The sequence below is a fragment of the Balaenoptera ricei genome, chromosome 20, assembly GCF_028023285.1.
Source record: "Balaenoptera ricei isolate mBalRic1 chromosome 20, mBalRic1.hap2, whole genome shotgun sequence".
In the NCBI taxonomy this organism is placed as follows: domain Eukaryota; kingdom Metazoa; phylum Chordata; class Mammalia; order Artiodactyla; family Balaenopteridae; genus Balaenoptera; species Balaenoptera ricei.
This window is the reverse complement of record NC_082658.1, coordinates 9,560,345-9,580,717: the sequence shown is the minus strand read 5'-3', so window position 1 is coordinate 9,580,717 and position 20,373 is coordinate 9,560,345. Positions and strand designations below refer to the sequence as shown.

Below are 20,373 nucleotides of genomic sequence, written 5' to 3'. Positions count from 1 at the left end.
CAAACTTTTTCTCTGCATTCACACACTCGTGTGCACACATAGAAACGTGTCATTTTGTGAGTATGAGGTAATGCTGTTGAGATGGTACGATATTGCATCGCTGAGCATCTTGCTCTTCGTCAGGTAATAGTATGTCTTGGAGGTGTCCCCAGTTATAAACACAGACCCCTTTCTAATGATGGTCGGCTGCTCAGATGTACTTACTCCCTACTGATGCATATTTAGGCTATTACCTATTTTCGCTATAATCAATCATTCTTGAACTGCTAGCTATTCAGAGTGGGTGAGAGAGGGGTGCGGTGGATGGTGGGTGGACCCAGCTGGCTCCTTGGGAACTAACTGCACACACACCCCTGTGTGTGGGGGGGAGTGGCAGAGGAAGTGTGTCCTACCTGTGGATGTCACTGTCCTGTCAGTCAAGGTGTTAGCCCCAAGGATAAAATCCCAGGGCTTTCCGGGACGAATCCAGACGTCAGGTGGAGCCCAGGACAGAGTAGACGAAGGAGTGAAACAAAAACACAGAACAAAAACTGGTTTGGGGAGCTCTTCCTCTTCATTTTGGTTGGGAGTTGTCACTTTTGTTTCACCCTCTCAGCAGACTGGGGGCCAGACTCTGGGTATCACACACGGCGTGGACCTGGGCCAGACCTTCCCTGGAACCCGCTCGATCCAGGCCAGGGGCAGGCCATGGAGATTTGTACTCGTGTTCAGAGCAGTGAGGGGAATGGACCCTGGCCGGGGTGGGTGGACAAACAGAGGCGCTGCTGGGCACAGGGAAAGCTGAGGCCGGCAAGAAAGGGAAGCAGTTGAGCCCTTGGGAGAAGTTTCACAAGTCGGGGTGCATGCTGGCGGCGGGGGTTCAGGTGTCATCAGGACTCCTGGAAGATTGTTTTCAGAATAATCTGCAGCAGGAGGGAAAGATACAAAAGCTCCAGAGTTGGAGAGGCTCTTGTGAGGATCTCTTGGGAGGAATTTGATTAAAGAAACAGGCTACATTTTCGATCATAGAAACGTAATTTAAATGAGTCCTTTCCCATCTCTCACTTGAAATGTCGCCCACTCATTGCCCATTTTTGTATGACCCATGAGCTAAGAATGGCTTTACATTTTTAAACAGTTGGAAAAAAAATCAAAAAAATATTTTTGTGACATGTAAAAATTCCATAAAATTCAAATTTCTGCATCCATAAGTACAGTTTTACTGGAGCAAAGCCACATTTATTCACCTATGAATTGTTTCTGGCGGCTTTTGAACAAAAATGGCAGAGTTGGGTAGTTTTGTCACAGGCCATATGGCCCTCCAAATCTAAAATATTTATTAGGTTTCTTTAAGAGATGTCATTTATTGGGTGCTTGTTTTTCCCCAGTTAAAAAAAAGTAATACACGTTCATGGTAGAAAATGTGGAAATTGATTTTTAAAATCCATTGTAACACCACTGGTAAACGGTTTTTTCGGATGCATATATATGCCTCTAAGGGTCTAGCTATCTATGTATCATAAAACTAGGAAGATACTAGGCCAGTTAATTTTTGTGTTTTTGCTCTTACCTCTGAAGCAATTTGACATGTCCTAACTAATTTTCACAAACTTCACTCTGTTACCTGATTATATCATAATTTAACCTCATTAGACATTTAGGTTATTTCCAAGTTTAGAACATTAATAAAGCTACAGAGACCATCTTTCTATGTTTCTCTGATTATCCTGAAGACAAATTCCAAGCAGCAGAATTACTGGGTCAGTGGATTTGGGTCCCTATTGCCAGGCTGCACTCCCGAAACACCAGGCCAACGTGTGCTCCCACCCTCAGGATGGGGAGGGGGAGGCCCCCTTCACTGTGTCTTCACCAGCGCTGGGCACTATTATAACTAGAACATTTCCTGTGAGAGGTGGGAAAGGACTCATTTTCAGTTACATTTCTTTCTTTCTTTTTTTTTAAAGATTTGGATGTGGACCACTTTTAAAGTCTTTACTGAATCTGTTACAATATTGCTTCTGTTTTATGTTTTGGTATTTTGGCCGTGAGGCATGTGGGATCTTAGCTCCCCGACCAGAATTGAACCTGCACCCCCTATATTGGAAGGCGAAGTCTTAACCACTGGACCGCCAGGGAAGTCCCATTTCAGTTACATTCCTATGATCACTAATGCAGCTTACTTTTCCCCCAGGTTTACTGGCCATTTATATTTCTTTTTGAATTATCACTTATTTTTTTGTCCGTTTTTTCTATTTATTTCTGTTCTTAAAGAGAAATAAGACCTGCTCTTATTAAGTGGTACAAACTACTGATACTATGTATAAAATAAATAAGCTACAAGGTTATATTGTACAGCACAGGGAATATAGCCAATATTTTATAATAACTTTAAATGGAGTATAGGCTATATAAAAATATTAAATCTCTATGTTACACACCTGAAACTAATATTGTAAATCAACTAAATTTCAATTTAAAAAAACTGTTGTTATTGATTTCAAAGTGCTCTTTGTGTGGTAAGGATATTAACTATGTGAATTAAAACTGAACGCTATAAAAGCTTATGGAGGGACTTCTCTGGTGGCACAGTGGTGAAGAATCTGCCTGCCAATGCAGGGGACACGGGTTCAAGCCCTGGTCCAGGAAGATCCCACATGCCGTGGAGCAACTAAACTCGTGAGCCACAACTACTGAGCCTGCGCTCTAGAGCCTGTGAGACACAACTAATGAGCCTGCATGCCACAACTACTGAAGCCAGCGTGCTACAACTACTGACCAGCGTGCTTAGGGCCCATGCTCCACAACAAGAGAAGCTGCCGCAATTAGAAGCCCGTGCACTGCGACGAAGACCCAATGAACCCAAAAATAAATAAATAAGTAAATAAATAATTTTAAAAAATATTTAGAAAAAAAGTCCTATTGAGGTGGCAACTAATTGGGAGTGGGGGGGAGGGGGAATTGGAGGAAGGTGGTAAAAGGTACAAACTTCCAGTTGGAAGATAAATAAGCACTCGGGATGTAATGTACAACATGATAAATTTAATTAACACTGCTCGGGGCTTCCCTGGTGGCGCAGTGGTTGAGGATCTGCCTTCCAATGCAGGGGACACGGGTTCGAGCCCTGGTCTGGGAAGATCCCACATGCCGCGGAGCAACTAGGCCCGTGAGCCACAACTATTGAGCCTGCGCGTCTGGAGCCTGTGCTCCGCAACAAGAGAGACCGCGGTAGTGAGAGGCCCGCGCACCGCGATGAAGAGTGGCCCCCGCTCGCCGCAACTAGAGAAAGCCCTTGCACAGAAACGAAGACCCAACACAGCCAAAAATAAATAAATTAATTACTTAAATTTTTTAAAAAAGCCTTTAAAAAATAATTAACACTGCTCTATGTTATATATGAAAGTTGTTAAGAGTAAATCCTAAGAATTCTCATCACAAGGGAAAAATACTGTTTTTTCTTTTCTTTTGTATCTGTGAGATGATGGAGGTTCACTAAACCTATTGTGGTTCATTTCATGATGTTTGTAAGTCAAATCATTGTGCTGTACACCTTAAACTTATACAGTGCTGTATGTCAATTATATCTCAATAAAACTGGAGGAAAAAGAAGTAAATATAAAAAAAAAAAAAAGTAAAGTTAATCAGGTACCCACTTTCCCAGAAAAAAAAGAAAAAAAGTAGTAACTGTATATTTTCCGGGTCCATGGCAAATATTTTCCCCAATCTAGCCTTTGACTTTTTAAAAATAATTTTTTAAATTGAAGTATAGTCGGGACTTCCCTGGTGGTCCAGTGGTTAAGCCTCCATGCTCCCAATGCAGGGGGCCCAGGTTCGATCCCTGGTCAGGAAACTAGATCCCACATGCTGCAACTAAGAGCACGCATGCCGCAAGTAAGACCTGGTGCAGCCAGTAAATAAGTAAAATTTTTTTAAAATAAATAAATAAATAAAAATATAGTTGATTTACTGTGTTTCAGGTATACAGTAAAGTGATTAAGTTATATATATATATAATATATATATTCTTTTTCAAATTCTTTTCTAATATAGGTTATTACAAGATATCGAATATAGTTCCCTGTGCTATACAGTAGGTCCTTGTTGGTTTTCTATTTCATATATAGTAGTGTGTATAGGTTAAACCCAAATTCCTAATTTATCCCCCCCGCTTTCCCTTTGGTAACCATAAGTTTGTTTTCTATGTCTGTGAGTCTATTTCTGTTTTGTAAATAAGTTCATTTGTATCATTTTTTTTTTTTAATTTGTTTTTTTAATTTAGTTTTTGGCTGCGTTGGGTCTTCGTTGCTGCGCACAGGCTTTCTCTAGTTGCGGCGAGCGGGGGCCACTCTTCGTTGTGGTGCGCGGGCTTCTCATTGTGGTGGCTTCTCTTGTTGCGGAGCATGGGCTCTAGGAGCGTGGGCTTCAGTAGCTGTGGCACGCGGGCTCAGTAGTTGTGGCGCACAGGCTTAGTTGCTCCGCACGGGCTTAGCTGCTCCGCGACATGTGGGATCTTCCTGGACTGGGGATCAAACCCCTGTCCCCTGCATTGGCAGGCAGATTCTTAACCACTGCACCACCAGGGAAGTCCCTGTATCATTTTTTAAGATTCCACATATAAGTGATATCATGAGATATTTGTCTTTCTCTGTCTGATTTACTTCACTTAGTATGATAATCTCTAGATCCATCCATGTTGCTGCAAATGGCATTATTTCATTATTTTTTATGGCTGACTAATATATATATATACATATATATATATATATATATATGTATATATATATATACCACATCTTTATCCATTCATCTGTTGATGGGCATTTAGGTTGCTTCTTGGCTATTATAAATAGTGCTGTTATGAACACTGGGGTGCATGTATCTTTTTGAATTATAGTTTTCTCCAGGTATATGCCCAGAAGTAGGATTGCTGGATCATATGGTAACTCTATTTTTAGTTTTTTAAGGAACCTCCATGCTGTTCTACATAGTGGCTGTATCAATTTACATTCACACCAACAGTGTAGGAAGGTTCCTTTTCATCCTTAGACTTTTAAAAGGATTCTCCACATTAAAATTGTAATAAACATTTATGTGGTCAACTCCATCCCTCCTTTCCCCACGGAGTTGGTGTTGCTTTTATGCTTACACACGAACAGGCTAATACTTTCTCGTACCTGCCTGTCTCCATCCACACCACAGCCCCATGCAGATCCCACCTGTGTGCCCAGGACCAGCCTCTGCAGGTCACCTGGGGCTGTTTCAGAGGGAGGTGAAGTACAGGAAGCAAGCGTGGCACTCAGCCCCTATCATCAAGTCCCCCAACCTCCTGGACGCCAAAGAGCCAGAGAGGTGACTCTCCATGCCCCCTGCCTGGCCACCTCGCCTTATGTGTAGGGGCTACAGCAGGACGCATTCTGTCCACAGTGAAGGGATGCGCCCCACCTGGGTGAGCACGTAGTCCTTCTGGGTTAGGTTCCAAAGGATTTCAAAGTGATCCACGTCGTGGAGCTCTTCAAAGGAGGCTTTCCACCCTCCTCGGCGCAGAGTCTGAGTAGGAGAAACGAGGGGAGAGGAAGCATGAGGCTGTGGGGGGTTGCGGGGAGAGGGGCTCTCGCAGCTGCCTGGCACATACCAGGTGCTAAGTATTTATGGAAGAAATGACTGGTGTCGTGGGGTCCGTTTGGGTGAAATAAACAGGAAGATAATAAGACTGCATGACCCTCAACCTCGAGCCAAAAGCAGGGTGCTGGGGGTACCTGATAAAATTCCCTGGACTGTCGGTGGAATTCGGGGCTGTCGTGTTGGCCCACAGTCACCAGGACGCGGCAGGCTAGGTCCACAGGCTGCGTTGGGCTTGTCTTCAGGCGCCACTGGGGGCTGTTCCTTTGAGCGTCCTCCCTGGTGCAGGGAGTAGGTGTGGTCAGGACAGAGAGAAGCCTTTGCTGCACCCCTGGCCCTCCTCGCAGGCTGCAGGCCAGCTGGGGGACGAGGGGACAAGTGACTCACAGGGTTGTGAGGAGAGGGGCGTTCTCAGAGGTGTGCATGACAGGCTCCAGGTCATAGATCCCACTCACCAGGAAGAAGCCTGTGAAGGTAAAGGACAGTCACAGAGCCAGGCTGCAGGTGGGGCAAGATGGGGCCAGCCCGCCTCCAGGGCCAGTGCGGCAAGACCAGGGTAGGGGGCAGAGAAGAAGCAAAGCAGGCCCAGCTACCCAGGCTCAAAGCCCCGAGGTCAAGCCACTCACAGCTGTTGACATTTCAAGCAGCTGTTACAGACCCTCAGGCCCATCAGGGGAGGGTGAACGCTGCCCAGCCAGGCTCAGTCCCCGTGGAAACCTTTGAGGTTGGGCGTGACTCCACGCTTGGTCCAGTTGGCCAGGAGCATCATGGCGGCGAGGTGGGCCCCAGCTGAGTGTCCACACAGGTAAATTCCCCTTGGGTGGGTCAGAGCAGAGAGCTGGGTTTGCATTCAGTATAACCAAAGCAACAGGCCAGTATCAAGGAGCCCCAATTTGCCCTCTGCTCCAAAGCCAGAGGGGGCAGTTGGGCTGCATCCAAGAAGCTTAATCCACTGTCCTCCCACTCAGTCTGACAAAAGGAAAATCGACAGTGATACCCACTGGTTGCCTGGATACTGTTTCTGGACAAACACGATGCTCTGGGTCACCTGGTCTACCATCTGGTCCAGGGTGCCTGTGCAGAGGGTAGGAGCTATGTCAGGCTCCGCTGGGGGCCCTCTCCCCTCCAAAGCCCACCAGCCCTTGCACCTGCAAGACTACCCTCGTTACCTTTGGGGGCAATGTCATAAGCCACTATCACCACAGCCACTCCCTGTGCTGTCAGTGGGCTGACCATGAAGGCTGACGAGTCTTTACTGCAGAAGGAGACAAAGACATGACAACTGGAGGCCGCTTGGTCACTAGGCTGCTTCTGTGGCCTGTCCACCCAGAGCACTGCCCCTCTCTGACCTGGTGCAGTAAGGGAAGAAGGGGGGCTTTGTCCTTACCACATCACATGCTAGCTATGGGACCCTAGAGACTATATTTAACCTCTAAGCCTGATTTCCTCCTCTGTAAAATAGGAACGATTATGTTCTTTCCCTTAGGGTGCTGTTTTTGAGAATTGAAGGAGGTGAGACATGTAGAGAGCTTCACAAAGCAAAGGGTAAAAATGCAATAAATGTAGCATTAAGATGATATGCTTGAAGGGCAGTAGATCCTATAACAGGCAACTCCTTAGTAAGATCCTAGGGAACAACAGTGTCCCTGAAGATCCCAAATTCCCCTCTGCTTATCTTAGGATGACCCGTGGTCCCAGTTTGCCTGGGACTCTCTCTTTTTTTACCACTGAAAGCCCCAGGTCCTGGGAAACCACTCAGTTCTGAGCAAACTGGGATGGTTAGTCACTGTGGTTTTCCATTTGATTAGAGTAGACTGAACAGGCTTTTCACTGGGTATAGTGAATCCAATAGCGTCCCCCCAAAAAACATGTCCAAATCCTAAACCCCAGTACTTGCAAATGTGACCCTATTTGGAATAGGGGCTATGCAAATATAATTCAGAATCTTGAGATGGCATCATCCCAGATTTAGGATGGGCCTTAAATCAAATGACTGGTGACATTGTAAAAGAAAGGAGAGGGAGGATTGAAATACAGACACACAAAGACCATGTGAAGATGAAAGTTGAGGTTGAAGTGATGCGGCCACAAGGCGAGAAAGACCCGGACCCCCCAGAAGCTGCAAGAGATGAGAACGGGTCCTCCCCCAGAGCCTTCGGAGGGAGCGCGGCCCTGCCCACACCTTGATGAATTTCAGACTTCTGACCTCCAGAACTGTGAGGTAAGACATTTCTGTTGTTGGAAGCACCCAAGTTTGTGGTAAGTTGTTGCAGCAGCCCTAGGAAATGAAGAGTCCAGGCAAAGATGAATCTCCCTTTTTCTCCATTCATCCAAATCCCCTGACTCACCTTCCGCTCTGCCAGTATCCTCCATGAAAAAACACGAGGAACGGCAAGGCTGTAGGACAAAACAAAGGGCATGTAGGCCGAGGCAGGGCTCCCAGCTGATATCCAAGGGGGACCACTAGCCCCCGCTTACCTTCAGACACTGCCTCAGGAAAGTAGATGTCCAGTTTCTCCCCTTCGCCGTCTCCATAGGGGACATCGAGCAGGTTCCTCCCGGTGGCCTGGGCCCTCTTGGTAGCTGTCTCCAGAAATGGACAAGTCGCTGTCAGCACAACCTCAGGCAGCAGCAACCTCTATTTTATTTCAGGCAGAAACCTTTTTGCCGAAAGCCCCTTTGGGTTGACCAGTTAGCTCCAGCTATCAGTGCTTCCCCAAGTCCTCATGGTAATCGGGGCTGGGGTCTGAAGCATCCCACAGGTGCATAGTTACAAAGAAATCAGACTGGCCCATCCAAGTGGGGGCCAGTACTACCTGTGACATCTGTCTCTGGTGAGCTGGCAGTTCTGATAGGCACCATTTCGACCACTACTTTATTACATGCTTATTGTGTGTGTTACACTTGGCTATGTGTTCTGGGAAGTATAAACTTTTCCAAGTATTTGGAAAAATAACCTTCTAGGAACTAAGATATAAAATCACTTGAAATAAATAGATAATAAAACAATATGAATATATAATTGAGTGCCATGATGGGAGAGGTCAGAGGGATGTGAAAATTGGCTAGGACTGGGGTCGGGAGAAAGGAGGAAGTACATTTACGTAATTTACCATAAGTAAATTAAATACCAAAGGCAAAGGCCTAGAGGTGGGATGGGACTCTGTATGTTCATGTTGCAGTAAACAATGTCCCCTCAAGGCCCCACTTCCATCACTGAAACCCAGGAAGCTCAGCTCCCTCCACCACTGGGTGCCAGAGAGTGTAAACTGGTAAGTTCTTCCTGGGGGGCAACTTGGAAATATGTATCAAAGCCCAAGAAGATCATATTCCTTGATGCATAAGTCCTTATCCATACATTTATTATAAGGAAATAATCAGAAATATTCTTAAGGGCTTGTTTTAAAGATGCCCACACTAATGCTATTTATGACAGCAAAACATTGGACACAGCCCAAGGGATCTACAATAGAAAACAGGTAAAGTACATTATGGTATATCCCCTTTCTCTCCTTTATTTTTTATCCCAGCATTCATTAATCCTTCATATATTTTTCACTTGTTTGCTGTCTGTCTGTCACCCTAACTAGAACATAAGCTCTGAGAAGACAAGGGCTTTGCTTTGCCCACCTCTGTACACCCAGGACCTGGTACATCATAACCACTTAAAAGAAAATTGTGTAGGGAATTCCCTGGTGGTCCAGTGGTTAGAACTCGCACTTTCACTGCCGAGGGCCTGGGTTCAATCCCTGGTCAGAGAACTAAGATCCCACAAGCTGTGTGGTGCAGCCAAAAAAAAAGAAAACTGTGATGCTCTGTGGTGACCTAAATGGGAAGGAAATCCAAAAAAGAGGGGATACATGTATATGTATAGCTGGTTCACTTTGCTGTACAGCAGAAACTAACACAACATTGTAAAGCAACTATATTCCAATAAAAATTAATTTTTAAAAAGAAAAGTGTGTAAAAAAAAGAAAGAAAAAGAAAATTATGTAATGAATAAATATTTCAGTAAGTAGTGTTGGGTCAATTGAATATCTGAAAGAAGAAAAAAAAGTTTCTTGATCCCTACCTCACACCACACCAGATCAATTCCAGATGGACCACAGCTTTAAATGTGAAAGCGAAGACAATAAAGCTTTTAGAAAAGAAAATAGGAAATCCTAATGACCTTGGTTGGACTAGGCAAGGATTACATAAACAGGACCCAAAATGCATTAATCAAAAAGGAAATACTGGAGGGAGAGTATTTTGCCATGTAAAGAGCGAAAGCAGGTTACACAAATACCCTACAGCACGAACACTGCAATCTTTCTGATACTGAAGATTGGTGGGAAGAGACCTTCAACTTGGGATCCATGTTCCTGGAAGCCTCCAGATCCCCAACCTCGGTGGCCATGGTCCCCCCGCCCACAGGCCCCTTCCCAAAAATACCCATCAGGGCTCCCTTGGGTTGGGTGATTCTGCAATTCCAGAAAGGGCAAACTAGGTAGATGAAGATAGTTTGCATAGATTGTGTTTATGCAAGTGTGAATAAACTGTTAAAATGGGCCGCCTCCATTTCTGCTGGACCGCTCAAGGCCAAGAGAAATAAAAATGATGGCAGATGCCAAGTTTCCCACGTGCCAAAAGCAGGGACGAGGCTGCCTCTGCAGGACAGGTGAGGTGGCCGAAAAACCAATTTTGCCATCACCAACACCCCACCCTTGAGTGAGGGAACAAGGCCAGGGGGAGGCTTCTTGGGAGAGGGACGAGGCTGTGTTCTGTGGGCTCCCACTCCCTCTCCCATGGAGGGGTGGAAGGGGGCTTCCGATCTCCTAAAGCTTCAAGCGACCAACTGCTCAGAGCCTGATGTGTGACTTCTACAAGGATCAGACCCAAACAGGCTTCACCTGCCCCCAGGTGCCACGCTGGGTGCAGACCACTCTGCAGGACGCACTTAACTGAATCAATCCATTATTAAATAGGTACATTTTACTTGATTAGAACCAGGAGATTCTGTTAAGCAAATCAAATGCATTGCATTTGCGATTATAACTTGAAGTGCTTTTTTCAGAATTTCATCACATCATGTAAGTTGCGTTGAAAAGTTGACGGGAATTTAATCTGTGAAAGTTATGAGCTATCTGAGCATTAACTTAAAAAATAAATGAAATGCCATTCATTTTTCTTTTGAAGAAATAATATGTTTATATGGTTAAAAAAATATACAACAGGCATTTGCATGAAATAACCCTGCCAAGGTGACTGTTATTATTAATACGGATATGGACTCTCTCTCCCTTTAATCCAAAGGGCAGCGTATGAAATACATTTCTGCCCTGCCTGTTTCACTTCATATTTCTTGGAGAGCTTTCCCAATCGGTACATAGACAGCTTCCTCGTTCTTTTCTTTTTTTCATAAACAGTTAACTTGCTATTCCATCCTATGGCTGCACCTTAATTTATTTAACCAGTAGTGACAGTTTTTAGGCCAAACAAACCACATCTGATCACCAGTAAATACTCCTGGCTCCCTCTCTGCTTATCCTGAATCCTGAGTCTTCTCCCCACCCCTACTGAGACCACCCTGGATCCCCTTCACTACTCCCTTGGAAGCAGGGACAGTCCCTCTCCACTCCCCTGCTTTCACCAGGACTCCCTCCAGCCACACGTGTGCGCCGGGTATAACAAGCATCACATCCTGTTGTTCTGAGGCGCAAATTCAATCTGAGCCTCCCGTCTTAGTTGCTGAGGCTGCCTTAACGAAATGCCATACAGTGGGGGGAGCTTCGACGACAGACATCTATTTCGCCCAGTTCTGGACACTGGAAGGCAGGGTCAAGGTGCCAGCTGGGGTGATGTCTGGTGAGGTCCCTCCCCGGGGGTGGCAGATGACCTTCTCACTGTGCGCTCCCGTGGCCTCTTTGTGCTCGGGAGGAGCTCTCCCCCTCTCTAGGGAGAGGAACCCTCTGCGTCTCTTCTAATAATCCTACTGGATCAGGACCCTATCCTTACGACTTCATTTAACCTTCATTACTTCCTTAGAGGCCCCACCTCTAAACACAGCTACAGTAGGGGTTAGGGCTTCTACATGTGAATTTTGGGGAGACACAAAACTCGGTCCATAACAGCCCCCACACTCCCCCCAAAGGCCCTGGAGCTCCCCTGCTCGCCTCCTCTGAGGGGTTTGCCAACCACCCTCCCACCAGCACCGTGTGAAGGTGTTTGTGCCCGACAAGCTCGTCAACACAGCAGGCTCAGCAAAGGGGAGAAATTTAATTAACGCAAGCGTCCTGGAAGTGTACGTGGACCAGCAAGATTTATGCTGTGCCAAAACTAAGAAAAATATGATGCAATTTATGCCCTAAGTTGAAGAGCAATTAAAACCAAGCAGCTATCGATGTTCGTTATCATGCATAAAAAAGTCTTCCTCCAGTATTAAAAAACCCAACTGACCCTGAGCCAGAGAAACTGCCTCTCTTCAGGAGGTGGCGTGACGGTGATGGCAGGCAGCTGGCTGCGAGGACAGAGAATGGGGGGACCCACTGCCTCCTCCAGAGCGTGAATCCCGCCAGCCCTCCAGGCGCTGCACCTACAGGCAGCGCAGGAGGGCTTCAACAAGACACCTCAGCATAAACCCTATTACAAACTTCCTTTTTAGAAAAAGCAAAACTTCGGTTTCTATTAGTCACCGTTCAAAGTGTCACAGCTCTTACAGAGAGAAACTCCAGGTCCCTGGACCCAACTGAGCATTGTGTGAGAGCAATTAGGGGGAGCAGGGGCCAGAGACCCTAGAGACTAATGCAGGCGTGGGGCGGGGAGACCCATCAGACAGTCACGGAAAGCTGAAGACAAGGGTTCATCACGTCTGTGGCAGCAATTTAAGAGGAGGCTGGGGCCCATCAGCCTCCATCTAGTTTCAGAACTATTCTCCCCCAGTCTTTTAATTCATTTAGCAAACAAATACTTATATAAGCAGCAGCCTGTGCCCATTTTGGTATATCATAATGACAAAATAATAAAAAAAATCCAAATCACATGTGGCTTACCCCTTAGTGTGGGGGACAAGCAGTTACAGAAAGATGTCAGGTGGTAACATGTGCTATAAAAATGAGCCAGAATCTGAAAAGGCTACATAGTGTATGATTCCAACTCTAGGACATTCTGGAAAAGGTAAAACCATGGAAACAGTGAAAAGATCAGTGGCTCCTAGGGAGTGGGCGGGGGGGGGGGGGAGGGATGAATATGTAGAATATGGGATGTTTAGAGCAGTGAACACAAACGGGGAGGGAGTGTCTGCCAGAACCAGTGGACAAGCTGGAGAAGCTGGGGGAGGTCAGTGGGGTGGGGTTCTGGGGCTCAGTCACAGTGAGTTCGTAGCCAAATCTGTGACAACCAAAGTCAGAGAAAAACCAAGTTTTCCAGGAGGAGGGAGTGGAAACCAGCAGAGTGGCACAGGCTGAAGAAGTGGAGAGGGGAGGGGTCAGGAGAGAAGACAAAGGCTCCCCCTTCTTCCCAGCACCTAGCACAGTGCCCCGTGCCCCCGGGGCATGAGGATTTGCAGATGGACAGACAGAGAGAAGTGGTAGTGCTGCGAAAGATTAAAAATAATTTATTGAGGTGAAACTCACATAACAAAATTAACTATTTTAGGGACTTCCCTGGTAGCGCAGTGGTTAAGAATCCACCTGCCAATGCAGGGGACACAGGTTTGATCCCTGGTCCAGGAAGATCCCACATGCCATGGAACAACTAAGCCCGTGCGCCAAAACTACTGAGCCTGCGCTCTAGAGCCCGCGAGCCACAACTACTGAGCCCACGTGCCACAACTGCTGAAGCCTGCGCGCCTGGAGCCCGTGTTCCACAACAAGAGAAGCCACCACAATGAGAAGCCCGCGCACCGCCACGAGGAGTAGCCCCCGCTCGCCACAACTAGAGAAAGACTGTGCAGCAACAAAGACCCAACACAGCCAAAAATAAATAAATAAACAAATTTTAAAAAATTAACCATTTTAAAGTGAACAATTCAGTGGCACTTAGCACATTCACAATGTCATGCAACCATCACCTCTATCTAGTTCCAAAACATTTTCATCACCCCAGAAGAACACCCCCTACCCGTTAAGCAGCGTCTCCCCAAGCCCCCCTTACCCCAGACACTGGCAACCACTCACTGCTTTCTGTTCCTATGGATTTCCCTATTCTGGACATTTCACATAAATGTGACCTTTTGTTCCTGGCTTCCTTCACTGAGCATTATGTTTTCAGGGTCCATCCATGTTCTAGTATGTATCAGTACTTCATTACTTTTTAGGGCCAAAAACTATTCCATTGTATGGACATAGCACATTTTGTTTATCCATTCATCTGTGGATGAACATTTGGGCCGTTTCCACCTTTTGGCAACTGTGAGTAATGCTATGAACATGTGTGTACAAGTACTTGTTTGAGAACTTATTTTCAATTCTTTTGGGTTAGAAAGAATTTTTAAAATTGAAGTGTAGTTGACTTACAATATTATATTAGTTTCAGGTGTACAACTCAGTGATTCAACATTTTATAGATTATACTCCATTTAAAGTTATTACAAAACAATGGCTATATTTCCCTGTGTTATACAATATATCCTGTTGTTTCTCTATTTTATACATAGTATCTCTTCTAGAAATAATTTTTAAGGCTGTTCATGCTATTAAAAACAAGATTGCACATTATAAATACAGAAGGCTTTCTCCTAGGAGAAAAAAAGAGACTAGAAGAAACCACATCCCAATGTTAACAATGGGTGACAATTATTGACGGTTTTATTTTCTAAAATCCTTTTCAATCAGCAAATGCTCCTTTTGTAATCAGAAAACAATTGTTGCCTAAAAATAGCCAACCTCAGAGAGTGCAGAGCAGGGCTATTACAATGTGGTCTGTGGACAATGGGTGCCCCACACTGTTTGCTACTGGTCCATGACGAACTAAGTAAAAAGGTGGAGGTAAACATTTGGAATACATGCAGTTTGGTAGAATGGCTGTGTCTATTGAACTTAATAAGAAATTAGGGCTTTCAAACAAAAACTTGTGCATGAATGTTCACAACAGCACTTTTCACAATCGCCAAAAGGTGGAAACAACCCAAATGTCCATCAACGGATGAATGGATAAACAAAACGTGGTCCATCCATACAATGGAAAATTATTCATCCATAAAAAGGAATGAAGCACTGACTTGCTACAACATGGATGGACCTTGGAAACATTATGCTAAGGGAAAGCCACCAGACACAAAAGACCACATCTTGTAGGATTCTATTTATATGAAACGTCCAGAATAGGAAAATCCATAGAGACAGAAAGCAGTCAGTGGTTGCCAGGGGGTTGCTTAACGGGTAGGGGCTTTCCTTCTGGGGTGACGAAAATGTGTTGGAACCAGATAGAGGAGATGTTTGTACAACATCGTTAATGTACTAAATGCTGCTGAATTGTACACTTTACAATGGTTAAAGTGGTACATTTTATGTTATGTGTATTTTATCACAGTAAAACAAAATTGGGGCCTGTATTTTGTGTGCTTTTGTTTTCTTCCTTTGGTTTTTCTGATGGAGAGGAAAAAGCACAATCCCAGCCTTGAAAGGCAGGAGGGGACCTCAGAGAGGCTCTCAGTCGCAGGGGCTGTCAATCACGAGGCCCCACCCACCTCGCCGGTGATTGGTGCTCCTGGGGCGAGGCGTGGTTTGGGGGAATGGGAGTTTGGAACTGTGCCCCAAGCCGGGTTATACACATACCTCCTTTAGCTACTTGTACAATGTGTTTTTACTGAGTCTTGTCAATCAAATTTAATAGCTACTGGTAGAGGAAACAGTTCTTCAAACCTCCCTCTGCCCGTGCTCACGCAGCTCTCCCCAGGTGCCCAGCCTGAGAGAGGCCAGGCCTTGGTGGAGGATAAAAGTGACCTACTCATTGGAAGAGGGCAGTCCCCACTGCAAGTTACAGGTCGACGCTGTTAGAATGAATATAGATCAAAAGAAAAACAATTTCATTCTCCGTAGTGCAAAAAAGGAAAAGAGAGTTTACCTTCCTCCCTTTTCTTAGAGCATTTATTTTTAGGAGACCTCATCAAATATCCTTTCTCTACCCCTTTGGGAATGTGTGTAAATATTTTATCTATCTCTGTATCTATCTATCTATCTATGTATCTATCTATCGCTGCACGGCTTGTGGGATCTTAGTTCCCATACCAGGGACTGAACCCCGGCCCTCCGCGTGGAGTCCTAACCACTGGACTGCCAGGGAATTCCCCATATGTAAATATTTTTTAAAGCTGAAAGAGTCTCTTGCCAGTTTTACAACCTAGGAACGTTCTTCTCAAAGATCTGGGAGCTCTCCCTTTGAAATATAATTATCGAGCAAGATACCCCATGGGAGGGCAGGACCCTAACGTCTGCAGGCACCTGGCTCCAAGTTGCAAAACCACCTCTTGCCTTAAGGATATGGGAATTTCTTGTCTTCCTCTGGATAAAGGCAATTTGCAAACACAGATGGCCACCCTTATGGAATTAGGACGGATTAGTGCAGTAGATAGTGCCCTCAGGTCCTCTTGCTTGAACACAGGTATGCTGATTTTGAGAACAGGCATGCTCTAGGGATATAAGCCCGGCTGTATAAAAGGGTGAGGTTTCTTTCTGGTTTTGCAATCTCCTTACTCAATTAAAAATCATGTTTTCTTTCTCTTCTACCTTTGTGGAGAGGTTTTCTGGGTTGGCGGGGGATTCCACTGTTCATTTTTTCCGCTTTACATTCCTTCGCCATCTCCTGGGAGTTTGACTCTAAGGAGGCAATCTGCAAGTCCAGAGGTCTGGAGAACTCCACCAAGAGAGGCAGCTGGCGGGCACCCACCAACTCCACCTGCCTGTCATCACCCCTTGTCAGCCTGCTCCCCTCTTACCTGGAAGCTCAGCTCTGGGAAGTGGTGGCTGTCCCTAGCCACGTGTGCTTGGGTGAGTTATTTAACCTCATCATGCAGGACTAGGATGGGGTGAGTGAGACACTTACCTCAGGCACAGCATGGGGCGGGGCACCAAAGACTCAGTAATGAGGATCGTTATGGGCTGAAGGCTTGTGCCTCCCAAAAATTCATACCCTAATGTGATGGTGACTTTGGGAGGTAATTAGGTTTAGTTGAGGTCATGAGGGTGGAGCCCTTGTGATGAGATTAGTGGCCTCATAAGAAGAGGAAGAGCAAGCGTTTCTTTCTCTCTCTTTCTGTCATGTGAGGATGCAGGGGAAAGGGGTCTATCTGCAAGCCAGGAAGAGTACCCTCACCAAGGAACCAAATCACTTGGCACCTTTTTTTTTCTTTTTTCTTTTTTCAGTTGGCACGTTGATCTTGGACTTCTCAGCCTCCAGAACTGGGAGAAAGAGATTCCTATTGTTTAAACCACCCAGTCTATGGCATTTTGTTATGGCAGCCTGAGCTGACCAATACAAAGATAATATTTAAGTGCAATATTTTTAAAAATCAAAATTAATGCCAAAAAGTCCATGATGAAAGAAATATCAACATTTCCAATAGAGACAGCCTCCAACCCTGTGCATGCATGGGTCTGCCCACTCGCCTGGCCCTAATGACCCCTGTTGTCTCACCTTCTTCACCAATGAAATGGGGCAGATGCACCTGCGGCACCTCTGGGCCAGCTGGAGCATCGTAAATAGGAAGGGAGGTAGGATGTGAATGTAAGGCTGTCCATAGGGCTTCTCAGGAGGGATTGCTAAAGACAGTCTCTGAGGGCAACAGCCTCAGAGTCTCTTCTTAGCCCTTGCTTCTTATGAGAGACTCCCTTTCTCTACAGGGTCAGCTCTTTTCTCCCTCAAGACAATTCTGATAGACAAACAGGTTTTCTACCAGTTCATATAGGTTTCTCTGCACACTCAAATATATAGAGTATATAGAGACATATTTGGTGCAGAGCTAGGCACAGTAGGGGACTCTGAAGTGCCCAGGACACAGCTCCACCCCCTATCAGGACAGGGAGGGCGCTGAAATGTGCTGGAATAAACCCCCACTAGCCTGTCCCTCCAGCTGGGTTATCTTAGTGTGCAGAACCACCAACCCCAGGAGCTCCAGTCAGCCTGCTGAAACAAAGCTCATTTGCCAACATCCAGTTTTCTGACTTGGAGGCGAGGCTGGCTGCTCCCTCGCCCACACATCCCCCGCGGAGCCCGCCTGCCCAGCCCAGCTCAAAAGGTGGCAGCACAACACTCTAGAGACCCAGGGCTGGGACGGGAATTAACCTTGAGACTTCACTAGCTTACAGATTCCCAAGCCCTGATTTCTCTAAAGGAAAAAAAAAAAAAGACTTCTTTGCTTTTTGTAGATAGCAACAACATCCCACATTCAGCAGCCACATTCCTTTTTTCACTCCACTTCCCTGGGCCACTGTGGCCTTAGGGCCTGGGCATAGTTGACAGGTTGGCTGAGCAGGGTCACTGCCCCTGTCCTGCCTCTGGCAGCCCTGCAGCAAGGGCTCCTGGGCGCCTGGCCCCAAGCAGGTGAGGTGCCTGGACTTTGGGAACTGTCCCGAGGGGCGGGGGCTGGGAGGCTCCTCCTCCCCACCCCGGCATCCTGAAACACTGCCACATGCTAAAGTCCACCTGAAGCGGCCACAGAGAGATCCCCCCGTACCCTCGTTTCCTATCTGTGAGTAGGTCCTCAAGGCCTCCTCTGCTCCCAGTCGGACGACCCATCTGCTGGGGGAGTACTGATTCTCCAGCTCCTACGGGACACAGACACGAAGTTCCATAAGACCTTTGACCTCCGCGCAGACTGTGCTCCCGCCCCTCCGCGTGCCTGGATGCTCCTCTCGGCCTGGAGAAGCCCCTTCCCTGATATCTCGGGCGCTCATAGATGCCCTTAGCTTCCTTCAAGCCCCTCCAGTCTCCAGCCTGGCAACCCACTCCCCACTCTCCCCCCACTAACTAATTAGGTGTTTCAGATATGACATTGCAGATGCTGCCAGATCCATGGTCTAGAGCAATGGCCATGCCTTTAACCAGCGGTACAGCCTTACAGGGAAATGAGGTCCCATAGACCTGTCCCAGTTAATGCCATCATGGGTACCACTTCTACAGCAGCTAAGACCACAGGAAGCCAGGGAGCTGGGGTGGCCACTGCAGAGAAAGTGATGTAGAGCTGATCTTCCCTGAAAAGGTATGATTCTGACTGCAGGTGGACGCAGCACAATCAATGAAACAGAGGTGAAGAGGAAGGAATCAAAGGTCAGTTTGTAAATGTTGACCAGCCAGATTGCTGAAACACAGAGGTGAGGCTGGGAAGCGGGGGCTGGGGGGTGGAGGGTCTTGAATGCCAAGCTAAGATGTTCAGACTTAACGCAGAAAGTAATAAGGAACCAGGTTTTGGAGAAAGGGCTCAGAGGCAAAACAACAACAACAAAAAAAACAGGTGAAGGCTGGACTGGAAAATTTGAAGACAGGTGGCCTCATGGAAAGGTCTTGGGCTCTGGAATCAGATGGGCTGAGTGCCATCCAAGCTCCATCACTTGCAGGCTCTCTTACCCTGGGCAACTTACTTACAGTCAGTTCCCTCATCTGTATAATGGGCAAAACAATAGTACTTTACTTCATTCAGATTCACTTATAGCTTTCAGCCTTGTGAGGCTGTATCTCTTGTGAGGCTGAAAGCTATAAGGCATGTAAATGAAGTCAAGCTAACCACTCAAACGTGGGTTTCCCCCTCTTCCCATTGAACAGGGTTCTTGGCCAGGGGTCTTTGGATCTGTACAATCTATGCCCGTCGGATGTTTGCAGTCATACCTCGCACACTCTGTGACTGCTGTCATCATCATCTTTTATTATTGCTATTATTTATAATAATGATAATGCAATGGGTTTCTGAAAGTGTTCTGATATTATAGGGGTGTGTGTGTGTGTCTATGTGTGAGACAGAGAGAGAGAGAGAGAGAGAGAGAGAGAGAGAGAGAGAGACAGACAGACAGACAGACAGACAGAGAGAGACCGAAAAAGAGAGGTTAGGATTTCTTGGGGGCAGTATCTGTAACTGTCACCACATTCTTAGATGCGTCCGTGACCAGAGAAAGAACCACTACCTGAAATGTAGGAAAACTAGTTAGGAAATTATAACTGAATGATAAGCATAACAAATGCTTTGCATATGTCGTTTCTAACCCTTATAACCATCCCGCAGTAAATACCAGCCCTCTGGTATTTACTCCTTCAGGTCTGACACATCTTCCACACATTGCACAACCTCAGATTAGGGTCCGGAACTTCGGCCCCAACCTCATCCCGGTTTATGGATATTAACATAGCCAGGGCTGGACTTCCCTGGCGGTCCAGTGGTTAGGAATCCGCGCTTCCACTGCAGGGGCACGGGTTCGATCCATGGTCAGGGAACTAAGATCCCGCATGCCGCGCAGTGCGGCCAAAAAAAAAAAAAAAGTAAAAAAACATAGTCAGGGCTTCCATTTCCTCTACCCTTAAAATCAGGCTAGCAAAAGCCTACCTGTGGCGAGAAGTAAAATATCAATAAATCACAGTGCTAAAGCTTTTGGGAGCTGGCACACAGTAGGCTATCAACGGCGCCCACAGAAGTGGTTCTACACTTTTCTCTCAACCCCCATCTCATCTCTGAACCACAGTCCTCAGCCCCAGCCTCTCCCAGTGATCCGCCTACCTCTTTAGACATCCTCTTCCAGGGAGCCCCACACTTGGGACCTCCACCCAAGCCGTCCATCCCGCTGTGTACGAGTCGACAGGCGCCCGGGCCGCCTT

The 20,373-nt window shown here is 46.4% G+C and overlaps 1 protein-coding gene across 5 annotated transcripts; it reads right to left on the bottom strand.

Moving 5' to 3' along the window:
- On the bottom strand, nt 1–20,335 carry AFMID (arylformamidase). Of its 5 annotated transcripts, none has more exons than XM_059907053.1 (11): nt 20,276–20,331; nt 18,248–18,338; nt 8,074–8,178; nt 7,944–7,992; nt 6,765–6,850; nt 6,597–6,669; nt 6,313–6,410; nt 5,983–6,061; nt 5,733–5,874; nt 5,419–5,523; nt 1–450 (listed from the first exon to the last, which is right to left on the bottom strand). In XM_059907053.1, the coding sequence occupies exons 1-11, from the start codon at nt 20,285–20,287 to the stop codon at nt 271–273; spliced, it is 1,020 nt and encodes a 339-aa protein (XP_059763036.1). In that variant the 5' UTR covers nt 20,288–20,331; the 3' UTR covers nt 1–270. The 5 variants fall into 5 exon arrangements, with proteins under 5 accessions (XP_059763036.1, XP_059763037.1, XP_059763039.1 ...); XM_059907056.1 differs by lacking the exon at nt 1–450 and adding an exon at nt 544–902 and having other exon boundaries at nt 20,276–20,335; XM_059907055.1 differs by lacking the exon at nt 1–450 and adding an exon at nt 4,361–4,510.
- Nucleotides 20,336–20,373: the final 38 nt, after the last annotated feature.

Coding starts and splice junctions, on each gene's coding strand:
- AFMID (XM_059907053.1), bottom strand. Junction 8,179..18,247: donor CTCACAGATAGGAAACGAGG/GTACGGGGGGAT, acceptor TTCTGGAGACAG/CTACCAAGAGGGCCCAGGCC. Junction 5,875..5,982: donor GCCCCTCTCCTCACAACCCT/GTGAGTCACTTG, acceptor TCCCTGCACCAG/GGAGGACGCTCAAAGGAACA.